Source organism: Olea europaea, chromosome 23, assembly GCF_002742605.1.
Source record: "Olea europaea var. sylvestris chromosome 23, O_europaea_v1, whole genome shotgun sequence".
NCBI lineage: Eukaryota > Viridiplantae > Streptophyta > Magnoliopsida > Lamiales > Oleaceae > Olea > Olea europaea.
The window spans coordinates 7,861,118-7,882,504 of NC_036259.1; the positions used below are offsets into that span (position 1 = coordinate 7,861,118).

Here is a 21,387-nt window from a genome sequence, read left to right on the forward strand (position 1 = left end):
CTCGTTCTCCTAAGTCATTGGAGCAGACAAAATGGTAATCACAACAAAAGGAAGCCATAATTCCAATACATATCGTAGACAACTATTATACAAAATGGTGATCACCCCAAAAAATATCCATCAGCTATATGGATTTTATAGCACTACTATATGTACGTAAACATTTCACTTACGATGACCGCATCTTCTACATATCCTCCACGATGGACAAAGAGGACATATTATTGTCATACTCCTCGTCGGAGCTTATGATGATCACATCTTCATTTTCGACGGGAACTGCTCCAACATTTTCATCCAACAACACATGATGTGCTTCCGGTTGGACCGGTACTAGGACGATCTCACGATGAACTTGAATTGGTTCAATTTCGTCGATTAGATTCGGAAAAGAGATTGGTTGAAGGCAAACCCTACGATGGCGGTTCGAAGGTTGACGAACATATGGAACAAAGATATTGCTTTCATCATCCGAGTCCGAGTCTATGATGATCGGGTTGTCCGCGGACGACCGGGGGGTCAAAAGTGATAGTAACATTAAAAATAGGAGTATGTTGAGTTGATGAAGACATAATCAATGGAAAAACTAACTAGTGTTATGAATTTGTTAAATTCTCGTATGTACATACTTAAGTAAAGTCCAACATTTTATAGTGGAGAAACACTTGTCCGTTGAATGCACGATAAGATATCTTACCAACCAATATGGTTGAAATCATTCATGGTGATTATTTTACAACTTTTTTCACATCAATATGGTTGAGAACGTACTTGTGCTTGGCATACCAACTTTAATTGCTATAGGAATTATAAACCTGCTTGCTACAGATTTTGCAGTTAATACACCATTTGGTTGCCTTCACTCTTAGTTAAATTTGGTTGGATTATATTTATGTTGACATTTGATGCCGTTCTCGACATTTGTAACGTCGTTATCGACATTAAATGTTGTTAATCTCGACACTTGACATTACGAATGTCTAGAACGACACTTGGACCAAAATACGATATTTCTTTACATTTCTTCGATTTCCGGACGTTTGATATGTCGTTCTCAACATTACATAGCTGTGAATCTCAACGCTTGATATTTCATTTGTCTAGAATGACAGTTCGAGAACATATTACATACCACCATATAAATCGAAATATGCAAACCACTGTGTAAACCAAAATACATTTTACGTACCACCACATAAAACCAAAATACATGTTATGTACCACCACATAAAGCAAAACACATATTGCAAACGACGGTATCATGAACCGACTGATCATCAACAGTCACACAAGCAAAGTACAGCTAAGCCACGACAACTGTTTCACTATCGAGGATAAAGACAGTATTCGTTATTCAAAAAATCGACCGCAATCTTTCTTCTGTATATTGAAATCCTCTCTGCTGAAACTGATTCTATTGGATGCCCGAGAACAAAGCATTCTATATACTTGAGTACAAACATTATGCAATTTAGCCTGTACAATAAATGATTTTTCGTTAGTCGAAATTAGTATATACAATAGATTAACTACGGTAGTAAATAACAAGAGTTGAAGTGCTCACCCATTGTTCGTACACGGTAGATAAGGTATAATCTTCACCTTCATTGGATCATTTATATGTTTCTTTATATCTCGTCTGGTGGACAGGGGTAGACACTGCAATAATCCTTGAAGGACTATGCATGTTACTTCTGTGTGTGCCTTGATTGCATCAGGTGTGTGAACATTATTGCTGCAGTCGTATATGTAGAATTTCCATTCAGGAATATTGACCAGAAATAGATAACATTCATTGCCTGGATATGAACTTGGAATTAATAAATACTTGCATTTCATCCACGGACGACCAGTTACAGGCAATGTACCGTTGACGTAGCCTTGTAGGCGAGTTCCATCCGATTCACCTCTCTGGTTATATTCCATGTGCCACCTCATTTGCTGACAACACTCCTCTTAAAATTGAAAATCCAAAATTGCATATTTTTTATTGACGAGAGTACAATCTTCATTCATACGCTGCCTCAATAACTTTAGCTCCAACTCAATATGCTAATGCAATAAATATATGTAACATATATTAGACATATTAACTACGAAATTAAATTTATTTTGATTGCAAACCTTTACTCACCGCAATATTCAGATCCTTCGTCGGATTCATTAAACTTTTTAGCATGTCTCTTTTATAGACATTGCCACGGCCATCGTCCAAATATGCACTGTATAACATAATTTAAATTACTGTCAAATAATTCAACAAATAATTTTGACATTGATAAAGTAATGTTTAGCATTCGGACTATTCAAAATGAGTTACATTTGTTACCCAGATTGATTTCTCGATATCCAATTCCTAATATTTTTGTACTTGTTCATGTTATAGTCTTCTAAGGGACGACCTGTGGATGACGAAGCCTGTGTGTATTTTATCTTCTTTTCCCTTTCTCTTCTCCGCATGTCAACACTTTCTACTGGTTGAGACGTTGATATCTCATGCGGTTGAACAGTAGGATTTGGACTTGCATGGAGAGGAACATCCTACTGCACGGAACCTATAATGGATTCCATGTTGGATTCCCAGTTAGATAATCTTTTTAGCATATTCTCATTCTTTTCGTCAATGTAAGATCTGACAGAACATAAACTTGTATCAATATAAGACTGTATGGGCTCCTGTTACTGCTGGAATAATTCTTCTTGTTTTCGAAGAATCGCCTGATAATGGGCTTCTTGTTGTTGCGATTTTTGGGCCATATGAGTGCTAAACATATTTGATAGAGAATTATCCATGTATGACTGCATACCACATAACATGTAATATTGCATCAATTTGTTATGTTGTTCGAACAGTTGCTTTTGGCTTTCAAGGATATCCTGGTTCAGGGCTCTGGATTCTTCAACAAATTCTACTTTCAAGTTGCCACACAGACTAGACACATCTGATATCGTATGTTGCATGTACATACCCAACATTTCTTCCATTCGGTCTTCAGTTATATATCTGGAGGCACCAGAAGCAGAACTAGGCCCAACTCCAGTTGAAGTTCTCGATGTACCACGACTGGTCGTTTCTTGCACACTGATGTTATCCGATATTTGTGGTACTACATTATCTACTTCTCCAGTGACAATGACATCTAATATATTATGTTTATCGTCAGCCGGCAGTGAAAGATTTGTGTACCAGGGTATTTGTAATTCTTCCTCTGTAGGCTGCAGCACTGCAATGACTTCGATCTGTAATCATAACAGACTATCAGAAATCCATTTGTTTAATTGAACTTGTTAATAATAAAATACGAATGTCATTCTACATTGAAAATAAAAAATTCATACATCTTGAGTATCCAAAAATTGCTTAACAACAGATTCATTTAGTATAGTATTCGGCCTCCAATTATAGATTCGTGGAATTTGCACAGTTCTGTATTTACGGCCACCAAAATTTTGTCCAATTCGTGGAAACGCTTTATATATCCAATACTGCAACGTAAAGAAAGAGAAATGTGATGTATAAATTTTATTTTTTGTACAAGGAAATTATACATAATACGTAAGTAATTAGAATAGGAACATAATACCTGAAATGCGAGTGGATAGCTTTGTAATACATACTTACATTCTATTTGTCCATTCTGTTGCATCCTTAGTATTTTTTCCAATTGTGACTCTTTCAATGAATTTAACAAAATGAAATATGCTATCTGGCCCCACGGATACGTAAGGAACTCATCCAGATGTTCAACTATGCCCAGAGTTCTATAATCAACTTGTCGTGAAATCAGTTTCAACAAACACTCAACCAACATAACTAATCCCAACTTAAATTTATCTTCTGTATCTTCACACATGTGAAAAGTTTCAAAAAGCATTCTATTGCTAATTTTTTTGTGCCACTGAAATATTGATTTCTAAGACGATCGTTGTTATAATCAATTTCTACGAATGGTTCATGGCAAGGTAGTCCAGTAATGAGGCAAAATTCTTGCAGCCAAACCTAGCAAGATGGTCATCTAACCGTACCCAAAGTCATTATTTTTGCCACAATGCACAAGTCTCATTATAAATTCGTGTACCAATTTGCTAGTAAATTGTTCTTCGTCTCCTTTAAAAACAGCTCCATATATAAATCTATAAAAATTACTACACATCAAATAATATTGTTAATTTGCATCTATGAAATCTACAAAATCTTGAACGTATTGACGGTTTGAATACTGAAGGATGGTACCAGAAAAACATTGTTCTAGAGAGAGAACGTATTCTAAAGACATCTGCATCTATTATACAAGAATTAATATTTTTAAACAACTGTAATTATTTTTTCAAGAATTAATATTTTCATTTGATTGTACACATCTATTATAGTAAAATAAAGTACTGTTAATTGTAAAATTATTTAAGAATTAATATTTTCAAACAAATATAATTTTTTTCACGTCTTGTATACTAAACAAAATTAAAATCAAAAATTAATATTTTAAATAAAATGTAATATTTTTGTTTACATATGATGTAAAACATACTGGGTGGGTAATTACAAAAATAAATAAATAAATAAATAAATAAATATATATATATATATATATGGTGGTTGCATTTCTGTGTCTCCGTGACACGATGAGAGTGTCACGGAGAGCAGCGTTTCCATGACACAGAGACGAGATTTTTCGAGTAAATTGTAATTTAAAAATATATTTTCTTTCAATATATTCAACTAACTGCTAAGTAGCACAAATATTAAATACAAATTTTGAATTACTTACCTTTTTTCGATCAAATGACCGTCTTTTTTGAGTGAATGTGGAAAATGTTTTCGGCTAAATGAATGTGAGAATGAAACTTGAATTAAAATGTGTAGAGAGTGAGTGAATGTGATAAATAATTGTAGCTAAATGTGTGGACGGGGGAGTGAATGAGAAGAAGGAGGTAAAATTAATTAAAACGTGTGAAGAGTGAGTGAATGTGACAAATAATTGTAGCTAAATGTGTGGATGGGGGAGTGAATGTGAGGATAATGAGTGAACGAGAAAAAAGTAGCTAAAAGTGTGCATGTGTGTAAATGTCAGAACCATTTTGTTGTGTTACGATAATTGAATGTTGTTGATAGATTCTGTATATAGTGAATATATTCGCTTGTTTTGTTGTCATAATTGAATATTTTTCACACATTATGGATATATATATATATATATATATATATATATATCAGTGGTTTCTTTAAATTTTCTTATGTTGCAATTTGAAATTTTTTGACAAATTATAAATTTCTTTTTAATTCATTTTGTTCCATTAAAATTTTATATTGACAAAATAAATAAATTAACGTTTTGTACAATTCAAATTTTATATTGAAAAAAAATGTTTGATAAATTTATTTAATTTATTAAAACTAACCGAGTTGATCAATTTTTTCTTACTAACTGCTAAGTAGCACGAAGTTTATTTTATTTTCACATACATGATCACACAGAATGACACATATGTTCACATATTATTGAAAAAATATATATATAAGGGACGTTAACATTTATATTGAAACAATATATTTTTTGACATTTTACTCATTTTTTGACATTTTACTCATTTTTTGACATTTGACGTGTAGTTCTCGACATTAAATGTCTGCTAATCTGGACACTTGACAGTACATTTGTATAGAACGACATTTTAACTAAAGCATAGTATTTCTCCACATTTCATTAGAACATTGACATCTCTTACTCCACTATATAAGATAATAAAGTTATAAACTATTTTCAACATACAACATTCGGAACATGTCACTAATTTATAAACCACCGGTTTGCATTCACAAAATATTACATACCACCATATAAACAAAAATAAACCACTGTCTAAACCAAAATACATTTTTCGTACCATGACATAAACAAAAATACATATTGAAAAATCACCATATAAATCAAAATAGGCGAACCTCTAAATTCTACGCATCCCTCTTACCCCTCTTGCGATCAGATCGGGTGTATGGCGTCTTTGTGTTTGCACTAGCCTACTTCAGCCTCAACGATCGAGGTCTACTTGTAGGTGGATCAGCTGCCATCAAAGGTCCAGAAACGACGCTATCATGAACTAGTTGATCATCAATGGTCACACCAACTGTAGGTACAATGGTTGGTGCCTCTTTCACAATATCACAAGCAACATATACTGACCCTAGTACTCCCACCCCACCTCCCGATGTTATGGACACATCAGGGATATTGCAAACAACTGGTTCGGTTGCCTTTCCGACATCCTGTTTGTCCGCAGAAATATTGGGAGTGAAAACATCATGTCGGGGCTAGTCTCCACTGCAATCGTCATGACCAAGTCCACCATACTCAGCACCAACATTGTGTTGTCCAATTTCTGTAGCAACTTCATCAAACCTTCATCGAAGAGCATTCATCTCATCAGTGACATGATTTCTCAAACCACACACATGACCTCCCAGATCATTTTGGAGACTAGCGAATCTTGTGTTCATTTCTTCCCTCAAATCCCTCATCTTGCTCTCAAATGCCTCCCATTGTTTATTCAAGATAACTCTTATCTCATCTAAAGACATAGGTATTTCAACGATCGAATCCCCATGCTCTTCTTCTCTGCCTTCAACATGATGCAAACCTCGATGACGAGGTCCACCTTTGTTGCCTCTCTGGGATTTATTTGGTCGATGGTTGTTGTCTTCGTTTCGTATGACATCATCTTCAACTGGACAAGCTTGTATTTCTATTGATTGAGCAACAAGATCATCTAGAACGGGGTCGGCTACGTCTTCCAACAGAACTAGATCGACGAGGTACCGCTGCAATTCTTCTGCAGTAGTTGCTCGCAGCGTTGCCCACAAGTGCACCTACAGGAGAAGAAAAATAGGCGAAATGAAATAATATATATTGCGAAGTGTAAGGCAATTAAGTATGTAAATCGCCTACATTTGTCTTCTCAAAAAAATCTGAATATGTTCGGGAATGAGGTTGTTTCGTGCCAGACAACCGCAACATCCTCGGGACATCGTCACAAGTCTTACTCGAGAATCGAGCTCCCAACTCTGGAATTGCTTCGTACGCCTAAATCTGCATGACATTTGTAACAGTAATAACCATATTTGGAGATAAATAACAATGAGCGATGAGAAGAACTGAAATAAACCAAAATAGATGTATACACGCAAGAGGGAATCCGTACAATGTGTAAGTCATCATATCACAATCATTCAAGTAGTGATTTGATGAGAAGTTGAAAACATACTGTCCCCCATGGGTAGGCATTGAAAAATCCAAGTCGTCAACGATGGAAAGAGTTGTCGAATTTGTTCCTACATTTCGATCTCTTGAATTAAATACCTCTTCAATAATTAGTGCCAACCCAAACTTGTAACGATTGTTACGGTTGGCACATTTCAAATTTTTTTTCTCCAAGTCGCTACACGTTATCCGGTCCATATTAGCAAACATTTTATCTTGTAGACGGGGTTTCTCTAGGATTTTGTCAACTTCGGCACCTTTAGGTACCGGACTGCACTTCAAGCCAGTAATTAGTGCGAACTCCGACAGTCCAAATCGTGCAAACCTTTGGTTCACCTTGAACCAAGCCTCAAACCGCTTTCGGCATACCACCTATCTGTTTACCATTTCATGAATTAATTGAACAGATAGTTTCAGTTTCGGTAACCTTGCAACATGTCCTATACAACTGTCCTTCAACTGACGCTTTTGCTGTGGATCCAATTTGTTGAGGACAACTGATATATATTTTGTGTTGCTCACTTGCGGCACATGGGCTTTGACACGTTCTTCCTCCGAAATTTATATCGGTGTGTCATACTCATCTACAAATAAAACAAATGAAAACAATACTTTAACAAATAGTATGAGAACGTACAAACGAAATCAAATATAACATTCTTGTTAAAATGCAGTGAAAGAAAAATGATTTTTACAATACAATGGTTTGATAAAATACCATATCTAAACTAAGTTGTTTAATTGTTGAAATTAAAACAAACCTGGCTTCTGATCTGAAGCTATCATGTAACCATTTTATAGTTGATCACCATTCAAACATTTCAAAAGTATACACACAGTCTTCTACAATTTCATTAAGTTAATTGCCTAATTTAGATATGCAAATAAATCGAAAATGTAATATTCTTTAGCAAAATAAATAACAACAACATAGCCTTGTATTAAATAAATTTAGAGCCAACTACAACAGACCATACGCAAAATCAAGTATACATGTCATAAGATTTGACAAAGTTTTCTATCTGCTATCAACCTATCACAGTCTTCCTCCATAAGAAACCATCAATATACAAATGCGACCCTTAACAAGATGCAGAACAAATTTGATGCGAAAATAAAGTCATTTAGTTGCTGATGAGCATTCAAACAGTCTAAGAGTGTATAATAGCAACACAACCCGTGTCATTTCATCATGTTTATTGCCTAACTTCGATGCGAAATATGCCTCAAATGGAGTATTCTTCACTTCGTACTAGTGTTATTTATCATCTAGCAGTATCAAATTTAGTTGACATATAGATTATATCTCAAAGCAAAAGATACAATAACAGGGACAACAGAAAGTACAATCATTTTCCTGATTTCTTTAAACACTTTACCTCTTCAACCTTTTCAACAGTATCTCACATGTACCACTTTTTATCTCAAATTGTATCAACAGTTAGTATTTGCTCGCCCAATAGAATCGAGACACTCAGTGACCTTGATATCAACTTATGTTAAACTAGCTAAATCCTAGGATTTAGGAAGAGGGGAGACTTGGGGAAGTGAAAAAAATAACGAAATAAAGAAAAAAATAACGAAATAAACTTACTCTATAGCACTGGACTCTGAAATGTGGTGGGCAAACGGCAACTGGGAAAATAAGAGAGAAATGGACAGACTCGTTGTCGGCGGGTTGGGTTGGAGTGAAGATTGAGAGACTGAGAGTGAGAGTTGAGAGGACTTAGTTTAGGGCTTCTTTTTCATTCCCCCGCCTTCATTTTTTTTTTGTATTCGGGTCAGGTTCTATTAGGTTTCCATTTTTAACCCATAACTCGATCCAACTCGACCCATACCTACCCGACCCAGGCATTTAATGCTGATTGACATTTCTACGTTGATTGACATGAATAATGATATGGAAAATTTTGAATTCTTGTGTGGAAATAATATTTTCTAACTGGGGTATTTTCGTCTACATAATTGGAAAATGGACATTAACAAAATTGTGGACATTTTTGCAAATGACTCGTTGAAAATGGACATTACGTGAAATTTCCTCTGTATTTAATTTAGACTTTTAATGATTTTATGAGATTTAAAAAGTTTAGGAATATTCAATGTAAACTTTTTCAGACCTTCTAAAAGTATTACAGCTTGTTTGGGAGTAATTTTTTGGCCCAAAAAATTAATTTTTTGACCGTTATTTCACTATTCCAACCGTCATATTTGATTTATTTAATCACAGGTGGATCTCACTTTTCTCCTAATGGTCAAAAAATCAATTCTCAAAATTACTCCCAAACAGGCTCTTAATGTATTTAATTGAGATTTTTATAAAGTTTTAATAAGTCTATAAAAATCATGGTATATTCAGCTAAAACTTTTGAAAAGTTACGGTGTATTAAATTAAAATTTTTTAGAAGTTTTCATAAATCTTAGGGTATTCAAATTTTAATAACTTTTAGAGACTTTTATAAAAACTTCTAGGATACTAACTTTTAAGTAAAAAGTACTCATATAAAATCTGAAAACTTATCTCTCATTAATCACGAGATTTTGAGACTTTCACCAAAAAAAAAAATGTTTTTTCTTTTCAATCTTTATTTCCTTTTTACTTCTATGAACATTACACGTATGATTAAAATTTATTTTTTGTATTGATTATTGTTTCTCTTTAATTTCTATGAAAATTTAAATTGAATTCTTACAACTTTTTTTCCCCTTTTTTCATTCATTTTTTTCGTGAAAATATCTATTTTTTATTAAATTATAAAATTGTATACGAAAATTTATAATTAAATTTAAATATATTGATATTTATTTATTTTTAAAAGTATATTATATTAATAATATTGAATATTAAATTTATTGTTTATCATATATATATAATTTTGATTATTATTTATTTAATTAAGGTCTTAAAATTTTATTCTTTTAATTTCTTTTATTACATGGGAAGAAGAAGGGGGAAGAAAAAAGAGAATTGTGGAACTCAACACCTCGTATATGAAAATTTTATTCCATTGTACTAAATTCACGTAAATTTTATTTTAAATGAAAATCTTTTAAAATTTATAAAAATTTTAAAATGAAAGCGCATAGAAGTCTACGAAGAACTTCTACTACTTCTATATAAATATATAAAAGATCCACGAAATTCATCATAACCATCATTTAAAAAAGTCTCTCAAAGTCTTCAAGATAAATTTGCAGAGCTTCAGTGTTAAAGGAGAGATTTAGACCCGATTTGACCTCATTAAATTTATTTTTATCAATTACATATTTTTAAATAAAATAATATTCCACTTAATATCATAACATTTTTTTAAGGAATTGTTTGAGCTTCATTATTTTAAAAAAATACATTTTAAAATAATATTATGGTGAAAAATGTGTGATTAAAAAATAATGTAAAGTTATGAATTTACGTATAATATTATTTTATTAAAAAATATGTAATTAGAATAATATCAAATTATTGTTAAAAAATATATTTTGAAAAAAATGGGACTTTTATAATTATTAAAATTTCGAAGGAACGGGGACATCGGGGCTAAAAGAGGCTTCTTTCCCCTTCCCCAAGCCACCAACAAACTCTAATTCACCTCCCAGATTCATCACTTTCACATAAGCAGCTCACATTTCTCTCTCTCTATATATCTGTTGACATGTCGGTAAGTATTTAACATACAACTTCTTGTTAATATTACGTATACAGTGTAAAACCCTAATTGGTTGATTGCTAATTGTGTGCATGATTTTGTTTCAAATTTGTACGATTTGACTGAAATTGAAGTGATGCAGATCTTTGAGTACAATGGAAGTGCCCTAGTGGCAATGGTGGGGAAGAATTGCTTCGCGATCGCGAGTGATCGCCGGTTGGGAGTACAACTGCAGACAATCGCCACGGATTTTCAAAAAATTTATAAAATCCACGAAAAGCTCTTCATTGGTCTATCTGGCCTGGCTACCGACGCCCAGACCCTGTAAATGCTATTTTCCAATTTTGTTGTACTCATTTATCTCTTGTATATGTAATTATTATCGATATCGATATTTCAACATCTATCTATTAGGCAAAGCATACTGAAACGCTTGACACATATGCACGATAGGCTTTTTTGTATGTAGATGCACGAAACCTTTGATATACAATATAGGACATAAGAATTTGAAGCTTCATGAGCAAACTCGCCATTTTTTTTTTTTAACATCGTCATCCATAGTAATACCATTAGAGAAAGGTACAGATTTTGAGCTATATGATGTTTCTGTTGATACACATACTCCAACTTTAGCAAGCTATGATATCTTTAGCATGATTTGAAATATTAGGAAATTTATTAAGAAGGGCCAAAGTAGTGAAGGAAAATGGAAATTCACCTCCCTTTAAATTTTTCATAGATTCCTTCCTTGTTTACCCAATCCTTCGTAATCCAAAAGTTACCTTATGTTTTAATGATGATGAATTTAACATACCTTAGTTTTTTAGAATTCTTCACAAAACTTTTGTTCATGTATAATAGTAATTTGGACAATCATGAAATGGAAGGAAGTGAAGGCTAGAAGTGGATTTATGTGTTTTGAGTTGTGTGTTTTTGTATGGATACGAAGAAAGAAGAAGGAGAAGAAGGATAAAACATGTACATTCATATCAGCAAAAAACTAAAAAAGAGACCTTTTTTCATATTGACCTTCAAACTTCGAAGGATGAATATGACCCACAGTATGTTGCTTAAAAATGTTGACAAAATTGTGAGCATATGTAGTGCAATACGCTTGTTTATTAGGGAAAGATACAACTCTGAAGGATTATATGCAACATGTTGTTATACTCTAGTTCCAACTAATGAACCTTTCTCCAGTAGCTTGCGGATTGTTTTGGACTACTTATGGCTAATGTTTTTGTGTTCTGTTGAATATTGCTGAGACTGTAAGTAAACTTAAATGCCCATTTTTAAGTATAATCAAACTACAAATTTAGTGAAAGGATAAACTCTTTCCTGGGGCTTCTTTATTTAAGGCCATGTTTGACGAGGATTAAAATCAGATTTTTAGTAAATTTTTATAAAAGTTGATAAAATGTATGGTTAAAAAATTGTGGATGGGTCTCACGAAGTATGTGGTTAAAATTTATTGTTGACTTTGACTTAGATTAAAATTTGAATTTTAATCTTTACCAAACAGTGGCGAAATTGGTTTTTGATGAATTTTATGGTATTATTGATTTCTTTTCTCCTTTTATTTTTTAACTCTCTGAAGGTATCAGCGGCTTGTGTTTCGTCACAAGTTATATCAGCTTAGAGAAGAGAGGGACATGAAGCCTGAAACCTTTGCTAGCCTCGTATCTGCTATTCTTTATGAGAAAAGGTTGGTAACATAGCAAATTGCTCTGGCTGTCTTATGAAGACGCTACTTATCTTGGTGCACTTGAGGGCTGTGCAGTTTAAAATAAATTGTTGTTGCTTTGATATAATTTTTATTTTTAAAAAGAATGATTTAACAGTTAGATAACCAAACCTGCTAACTGGATAGATATTCTTACTAAATAAAACTTGAATGCCATATAGTTCACTTAAATTGCAGCCTAGATGAGTAAATAACCTCTGTTTCTGAGCCACTCGCACATTGCTTTTACTTCCTAATAAATTTTCTTGTTTATGAAAAAAACTAATAATAATGGAATTTATTTGGCCCATTATATATCATATTTTGTGCGTAGATAGTAGTATCCTATTACACATCAAAGCTACTCTTGGAAAATGTACTATGCCCTTGTTTGGTCCCGAATACATTTTTCTCTCTTTTCTTTTCAACCACACATTCTTCAAAAAAATAATATTACACTCAAACAAAACTTTTCCTTATGTTTTAACCTCACATCTCCATCAATCTACCATGCCAAAATACATTCTTTGCTAAAAATGGTGCTCAAACAGGCTTTATATATGCGCTTCAATTTCTTTTATGTTTTTCGTTGATGGTTCTTTGAAAACTTATGCATTGGTTACCTGATCTGTTAATTTACTGCTAAGTGTGGCAAATGGTGATTAGAGACTTAATAACCCATAGCTACATTATAGAGACAAGGTTTGCAGGTTTATGGAAGATGTAGATGAAGAGAACTAAGTTAATGAATTTTTGTTTTTATTTCCTTCATCTCTTTCCCCTTTCTATTGTGTATGCACATGTGAATTGATTCATGCCATTATATTAGAAGAATCTCACACTTCATACATTTTTTAAATTCAGTTATACATTCAAGTATTGAGAGAATTTTGTGCTCTGTTTCTTCTTTTTGTGATTTAGATTCGGTCCGTACTTCTGCCAACCTGTAATTGCTGGACTTGGAGACGAAGACAAGCCCTTCATTTGCACTATGGATTCTATTGGTGCTAAGTATGCCTAGTTTCTTCCCGTCTTCATGTTTTCATCAGGAGTTTTGGTCTCTTTAGATTTTACCCTTCTCTAAAAAAATAAAATAAAATAGCTTCGAGGTCTCTCTTAGGGCCACTGAGGTGAGTATCCGACTGTAAATTTTAGGGCCCCGTGAGATTAGTTGAGGTACGTGTGAGCTGGTTCAACACCCATGGTCATAAAAAAAACAAAGAAAAAAAGAAAAAAAAGCTTCGAGGTCCAAATTAGTTCTTGCAACTCATAATTTTCAGAATTATACCAATTCCTTGGACTTTCTGCATCTACATGATTTTAGTTATTTTGATTTCTATGTTTCATATGCTTTTCTTGAAAGACAAGTCATCTAGTGTTTTTACATAAACTCGTGTGCTTAAGATACCTTCTGTTTATATTCTAAGAGTGCAGTGTATAAGTAAAAAGTAGTAATTCAGATTTGCGTAACATTTAAATCTCAGTATTTTCCGGGGCAAAAACATCTAAAAAGTTCTCTCTGAATTTTACTGCCTTAGATTGTTTGCTGAAAATTATTTAAATTGATTAAAACCTCAATGCTGTATTGTTCCTATTTTCAAAGGTGGTGTCATTATTTATGCAATTCTTAAAGCCTGAGTTAGAACTAGCATTCAAGCTTAATGCTCATTGCAGACATATCTTGTTAGATTTTACATGCAGTGTTTTGTAGATACGTATTTACTCTTCTTTTATGCTATTGTTTTTGTTTCTTCAAATGCCAGGGAACTTGCCAAAGATTTTGTTGTTGCTGGAACGGCCTCTGAATCGCTGTATGGTGCCTGTGAATCAATGTTCAAGCCTGACATGGTTTGTCTTTACTTGAAATTGCTTACCCTTTTTTTGTGGTTTTAAACTTAACCTTTATAAAGATAGCATTTAAATATTCTTTTTGGTCTTATTACTCGTATAATTAATTACATGAGCCAAGTGAGGCTTTTGCTGAGTAATAAATTCTCCTTCCCCCAGACTCACCTTCAAAGTTATGTGAGTTTTTATATGAAAACCATTTATAATCGATGATTTATGTAGAATCCACAGGTTTGAACTAACTGTTCACAAATAATCTTTACTTTGGTTGCTCTAGCTGTAGACAATTTTTTGGCAATATGAGTTGTTTTTAATAAAGCAAATTTCTACACACTTTTGAGCCTTGTTTCTGTGATGCCATAGAGATAGAATAGAACTTTTTTTATTTACCAGATGGCAGATTGTATAAAAATATATTTGGCTTCTTCATGGGTTTGTAGAGAGTTCATTTTACTTTATTTATTCTTGGTTGGAACTTGGAAGTGTGATGTATTATTAATTTTGTGTTTGTATTGTTTTTCTTCGATTTTAAGAGATCCCGTTGACCACTTAATGAATGTATCTTCACAACATGATTAATAAACTGTTGGAAAAAAATATTTATCTAGATAAATAAAATATGTTATTTCTAGATCTATGTTTACAGAAATATTGGTCAGCTTTTCACTTGATTATACAGTTAAACCTATTGTACTAGTGTTATTTGGTAAGAGTTGGTGCACGGTATAATACAGTATCTATGAGTCAAACATATGATGATTCTAATGGATTCAGCTGATGCAACATAATGTTGACCAAAGTAACTACATAGATTTTTTTTTTTTTTTATTTGTGTAAGATTAATGAAAAAAGGTTTTTGTCATCATCACTCAAGTCCTCACCAACTCTGCTAGGAGTTATCATGTTACCCAGGCATTAGATGTTGGGATGAGACGCATCTGTTATATGGAAAAAGGAATACTGCACGGAACTTGTGGAAGTCCAATTTAAAGGGTCCAATTGCTTTTAAGCAACTATTTCAGTTGAAAACATAAGTAATCTGTGTTATTTCTAGTAGAGTAATTCTCTCGTCTACGAACAACTCCAAGAACAAAAAACTGAGGCTTGTTTCCAGTAATATTGCTTTGTTGCACCACTATTCTATGTGGCAATACATGGCGTCAAATGTTAAGTCCAATTAAATGTGGTGCTATGGGGCCCATATAATTAGACTTACCATCTTTTGGCACATAGACTACTGTTTTAGCACAGGTGGTGCTATATTGCATTACTCATGAATTATGGGCTGGCTATAATCACTGGTGTAAAATCATATTAAAAAGCTTTGAGTAGTTCACACGTGTAAGTTCATAAATGCACCATGTTACTTTGGTGGCTTTGTAGTTTTTATGATCTGGGTATATTAATTGTAGATTGGATGTTCGTCTTTAACTAATCTTTTCAAGAAACAATGAAACTTTTGTATCTACTAATAGCATTAATGCTTTGCATAATGAGCACATTCCACAATAGCTGTTATACGTATTACTGCGCTCATCTTATTTGTATCTCTTTGTCCGTCTCTTTTATGTGCTTCTTTCTCCTATGTTTTTTGGGATATCAAGCCCACACCCCACAAATGAGCTACCTAATTTCAGTCACCAGATAAAAAGAGCATATTTCTAATCCATGCATGCAGTATATATATTCTGTGATGCCACTGAGGTGAAGATGAAATCCAATTTGACTAAAAAAAGAGCATATTTCGTGCTTTGCAACAGTTACTGCGTGATCATGCTTCAGGAAAATGTATACTTCATTCGTTTTGGTTTGCTGTTGATTTCATTGGGCTGGGTGGTTTTTAAGAACTGTTTACCTGAGCATGGGAGGAGGAATTAATTTCTATTAATTTCTACATTATACTGTGTTTATTTTCCATTATTGCGTACATCAAATCTAGCTTTTATGATAGTATAAAAATTTGAAAAAAATATCCAACCACCTCACTTTCATTTGAAATTGGTTAGCACATTGACTAATGGCTTCTTCCCCTAAGATGATAAAATCTCAGCCTCACTGATTCTTTTATTTTGCACACAATTTTCGTGATGCCAATGGTGCAAGATATTTAACTTATTTAACTGTTTCAGGATGCTGAGGAATTGTTTGAGACCATCTCACAAGCACTCCTGTCATCAGTAGACCGCGACTGTTTAAGTGGCTGGGGAGGGCATGTCTATGTCGTGTAAGTCTTTTTTCTGATTGCTTTTCTATTTCTCGGTGATTTTTTTTCCTCATGCGGAAATTTAGTTCTTGGAAGCATTACCCTCGTGGATCCATAATGGCAAGATCAAAGTTTTTATTGTGATTTTTTGTGCAATTTTAGTGAGAATTTCGCTGAACTTTTTATATTATGGCAGCACACCAACTGAAGTTACGGAGAGGATCCTGAAGGGAAGGATGGACTGATTTTCCTCCATGCATGTTTGGATACTTTGTGATTCAGCTCCTGAGTGCCTGCTTTATGGCGTTGACTCAGGTTACTTTGCCAATTTGCTGATAGAATACTTTGTTGTTTGACATGGATGTATACTTCATCTCTAACTCTGGATGTTTATATTGTCGATGAGTAATCTATATGAATTTCTTGCAAAGATGAGTGTGATGTTAAGCATACTAAGTTCAAAAGCTTTCGCATCTTCTTTTTGACGACTAATTCCAGCCGTGTGTCGATTGGATTTTATATTTGATGTACTATTTAGTTACCTCCTAAAGAGGTTGTTCTTGTTCCACCATTGCTGTCAATGTGATATTTGTCCATTTTCAGTTTAAGAGAGACCACATCCAGTTGTATGCCCCCACCTCGCAAACCCGTTACCGTGCTCCCTAATCCCCACACCTGCCTTCCACCGTGTCATGGTCTGACCTCTACCTTCCATCTCTTGTTCGGATTACCACCTTTTCCTCTCATCCAAGCCTTTCGTACCCCACTCCCGGTCTCCGCCCCACCATTGTCCTTGTTAATCCCATTTCTTCTCTCATTATTTAGTCGGTTGTGACACACAATGAAGTAATGACAAAACAAGAAGAAATTTTGTCGTTGGGAGCTCACATTGTGGCATTCTACAAAAATTGAAAGTTGAGGACCAAAATGACAAGAAAAACTAGCTGGAGACTACGTTGCTTAGATAAGCATAAATTTTTTTTTTTCCATAACTCGACTAGTTTTTGAAACTTTACTAGTGGAAATAAACTGAATTCACTCTTTGGGGATTATTGTTAGTTAATATTTTAATAGAACTGATTTCGTAAATGACCCAAATTTTTATATATTAATGTCTCTGCCAAAATATTTTTTTCTTAATAGTTTAATTGTTCATGGATTTTATGTATGAATAGTTTACACAAAATTGATTAGTAATTTTCCATATTCTTTAATTAATTAATTTATTACTCAACTGGTATACAATTCAAACTCAGAACTAATTTTCTCAATTGAACAGTAAGTGCATAAAATCACACAATGTTTGAAAGTAGGAAACATAATCATTGTTCCAAATTAATAAAAGAATTATTCATGTGATAAAATTTGTCTCGTTACATAGGATTATTTTACTGAGTTCCATAAAAATCTTGGCACAATGACTGCACTTCATCGCCTGCCAATCAATTACTTGTTCTAACTTGTGAAAAGTAGGGAAAATAGTGAGTAGATGAGAATACTCAATAGGATAAAAGTAAATGTATAATCCTGAATAAAATATATATTCATGCATCAAAATAATTATACCGTCATATCATATTTTTAGAAAATCGATAAAAAAACATAACATATCACATATTTGGTACTGAATGGCTGTATCATATTGTATTATATCTTTCATTAGCATAACATTTATCAACATGAAGAAATAAATTAAACGGGATAAAACTACTTGCACTTCATAATTCTACCTCGTCAAATCAAATGAATTATGAAAGAAATCAAAGGGTTGCACGTTCCAAAATTTCAATATACATGATTAAATACGAGCTATTCAACAAGCCCAATATTAATTTACTTATTATCACTCTATCAATATTTAAATATTTGGTTCAAATAAAATTGAACTTAATACATATATCACTTTAGCCCCCCAATTTTTTCAAAATTTTAAAAATATAGAATATAAAACAAATAATTTTATTCAATAAAATTTTTTGGTGTTACAGATCCACAAGGGGCAGGAGGTTATAATGCTTACCACATCAACAGTGGAGGATAAAGTTTAAAAAAAATAAAAAAATAAATTAAAACACAGTTGATGTGGCAACGTCACACTTTGGGACATCAACTGTGGGCATTATAATCTCTTGTCTAGTTCTGTTAAAATATTAACTAAAAATAAACCCTAAAGAGAGAATTCTATTTATTTCTACTTGAAAAGTTTCAAAGACTAGTTAAGAGTTATGATCAAAGTTTCAAAAACACTTAGCCACATAAGCGACTAAATTTTCGAGTCAATTTATCCAAATCTTCTTATTTTTTGTTAATTAATTGCTACATTTTATTGGTAGTTGTGTTGATTTATTTTAAGTTGTGCTGGGCTCCTTTAAATTTTTAACAGACAACATTATTTATTTATTTCTCAATATCCTAGTCAGGTCACTTAGTTAATTATTTACATTTAAACTTATTTTTAAGATTTTACTATTAATGGTTAGAATGATTTAGTAGATTTCTTAAATAGTTGTTTTGAAGATTTGACCAACAAGCATTTCGACATATTACTTTAGTGTTGTAAGTAAATAAGTACAACACTGTTCCCCCCAAAATTATTAAAGATGTATTATCTATTCAAAATTATTTATGAGTCCGCATTCCCTAATTGGAGTCAAATTTTTTATTCCTTTAAGAATTCGTTGAGAGAAAATCTAGTTGAGGTGGTGATTGGCCAGAAAAATTGGTTGTATAATCACAATAAACCTATTTGATTCGTCAATATTTGGATGAAATAAAAGCATTGAAATGATTCACAAAATGTTATAGAAGGTATCATCGTATTTGATATTTTTATTCATTTTCTTTTATTAGTTATTTTACATCATTTAACAATAATCAATGAAGTCATGGAGAGAATGTATCTTGTGTTATATGTTTATCATGTGTATTATCTTATATTCTTATTGAAAGCCCAAGAATACTTAAGAGAGAGGTGAATTGGTTTTTAAATTATTTTTTTGACGAATTAATCTAAATTCTAGTAAAGATTAAATAGATTAATTCAAGTAATAAGTGCAAATATGAAAGTGATAAGTAAATGTGAAGAGAGGATGCAAAACGATATAATTGTGGATGTTTGATCCAAAACAATTATCTACATCTTCCATTACCAAACTCTCCGGCACTAGCAATGCCTTTTCATCATATTGATTGACTTACAAATGAGGAGCACTTATCCTTATAAAATATTGAGTTTTGCGGGACCTCAATATGATCCACACTATTGAGTTTTAAGGACCTCAATATGACCACATTATTAAGCTTCACGGGACCTTACTATGATGTAAAAGTATAACAAAATTAATTTATAATGAACTCCTCTTTCAATAAATGATACAACTGAATTAAGTAATAAGATAGGTTAATACTTAAATGAATAGCAATAAATGATAGTTCAATTGTTAGATGAGAAAATTTTGATGAATATGATGATTTCAAAGTTTAATTCAATCAACCAAAGTTTTTTAATGAGATGATAAAATAGAAATAAAGGCAATGTTAGTTCAAAAATATTCTCAAAATATATCTCTCTTTTAATGAACAATGGTATAAAATTATATACCAAAAGAGAGATGATAAACTTTGATGAATATTAAAATTTTACATGTTTGATTCAATAAATTAAAGTTTTAATATAGAGAATTAGAAGAAACGATACAATGTAAATTCAAAGCTTTTTTTCAAAACAACTATCTCTTCTACGAATGATAGAAATAAGTTAACTACAAAAGGAAATATGAAAAACTTTGATGAAAATGATAATTAAAGAGTTTAAATCAATCAAAGTTTTTAAATAAAGAAATAAATAAAATGAATACAAAGGAAAGCCCAAAGAATTCTAAAAGAAAATGTCCACTTTGATGCTCATGAAAGTCTTGTGAAAAATGGAAAGAGTGGGGATATTTATAGAATTTAAAACTTTAAAAAAAATTTGTAAGTTCGGATGACCAATATAGTCGTTTGTAAAGGAGCGTGGAAAATTTTCGGTCGACCACTTCTTCCACTAGTCAACCGTCCGGCTATTTTGCCCTTTTTACGTTTTGGCCTCGTTTGATCCAATTTGATGACTTTGAAAAATGTGGACTTTTGAAATGTATTTTTAACTAGTTTTTCAAGAAAAAAGACATTTTTCAACTTCAATTGTCATTTTAAAATTCAATTTTATATTTCATCAAAATATTGTATCAAAATAACTTTAAATGCACAAAATTATTTTTGATGCATAGAAAAATTTTGAATTTAAACATTTATTGCTAAATATCAAATTATTAGTACATTTACATTTGTACTAAGAAATCTAATCTTTGATCTTGCTTCAAAGTTTGGAACTTAAGATCTTAAATGTGTGACTTCGATCTTGATCTCCTTCATGAGTCCAATTGTGATAATAGCTTTTGATCTTTTGATAATTATCGATCAATTTTTCGTTGGATGCTTTGAAGATTATAATAACTTTAAATTCAATTGTTAGTAAACAAGATTAACTTATTTGTTATAATCAAAAGTTTAAAATTATAATCAACCATAGGTCAACACTTATCTTTATGGAGAGAAAGTACCATGTGTTACAATTACATATGTTGTGCCTATTATTATCGATTAAGGTGTTAAAATGTTTATATCATATTGTTGCATTATAATGATTAGAATTATAGAATTTTGGTATGT

At 32.3% G+C, this 21,387-nt stretch overlaps 1 protein-coding gene across 2 annotated transcripts; it reads left to right on the forward strand.

The window, feature by feature from the left end:
* Positions 1-10,784: 10,784 nt before the first annotated feature.
* Positions 10,785-17,168, forward strand: LOC111372273 (proteasome subunit beta type-3-A). 2 transcript variants are annotated; one of them, XM_022994517.1, is made up of 7 exons: positions 10,785-10,915; positions 11,046-11,227; positions 12,504-12,611; positions 13,551-13,640; positions 14,393-14,477; positions 16,607-16,701; positions 16,877-17,168. In XM_022994517.1, the coding sequence occupies exons 1-7, from the start codon at positions 10,910-10,912 to the stop codon at positions 16,923-16,925; spliced, it is 615 nt and encodes a 204-aa protein (XP_022850285.1). In that variant the 5' UTR covers positions 10,785-10,909; the 3' UTR covers positions 16,926-17,168. The 2 variants fall into 2 exon arrangements, with proteins under 2 accessions (XP_022850285.1, XP_022850286.1); XM_022994518.1 differs by lacking the exon at positions 10,785-10,915 and having other exon boundaries at positions 11,040-11,227.
* The last annotated feature ends 4,219 nt before the right edge of the window (positions 17,169-21,387 follow it).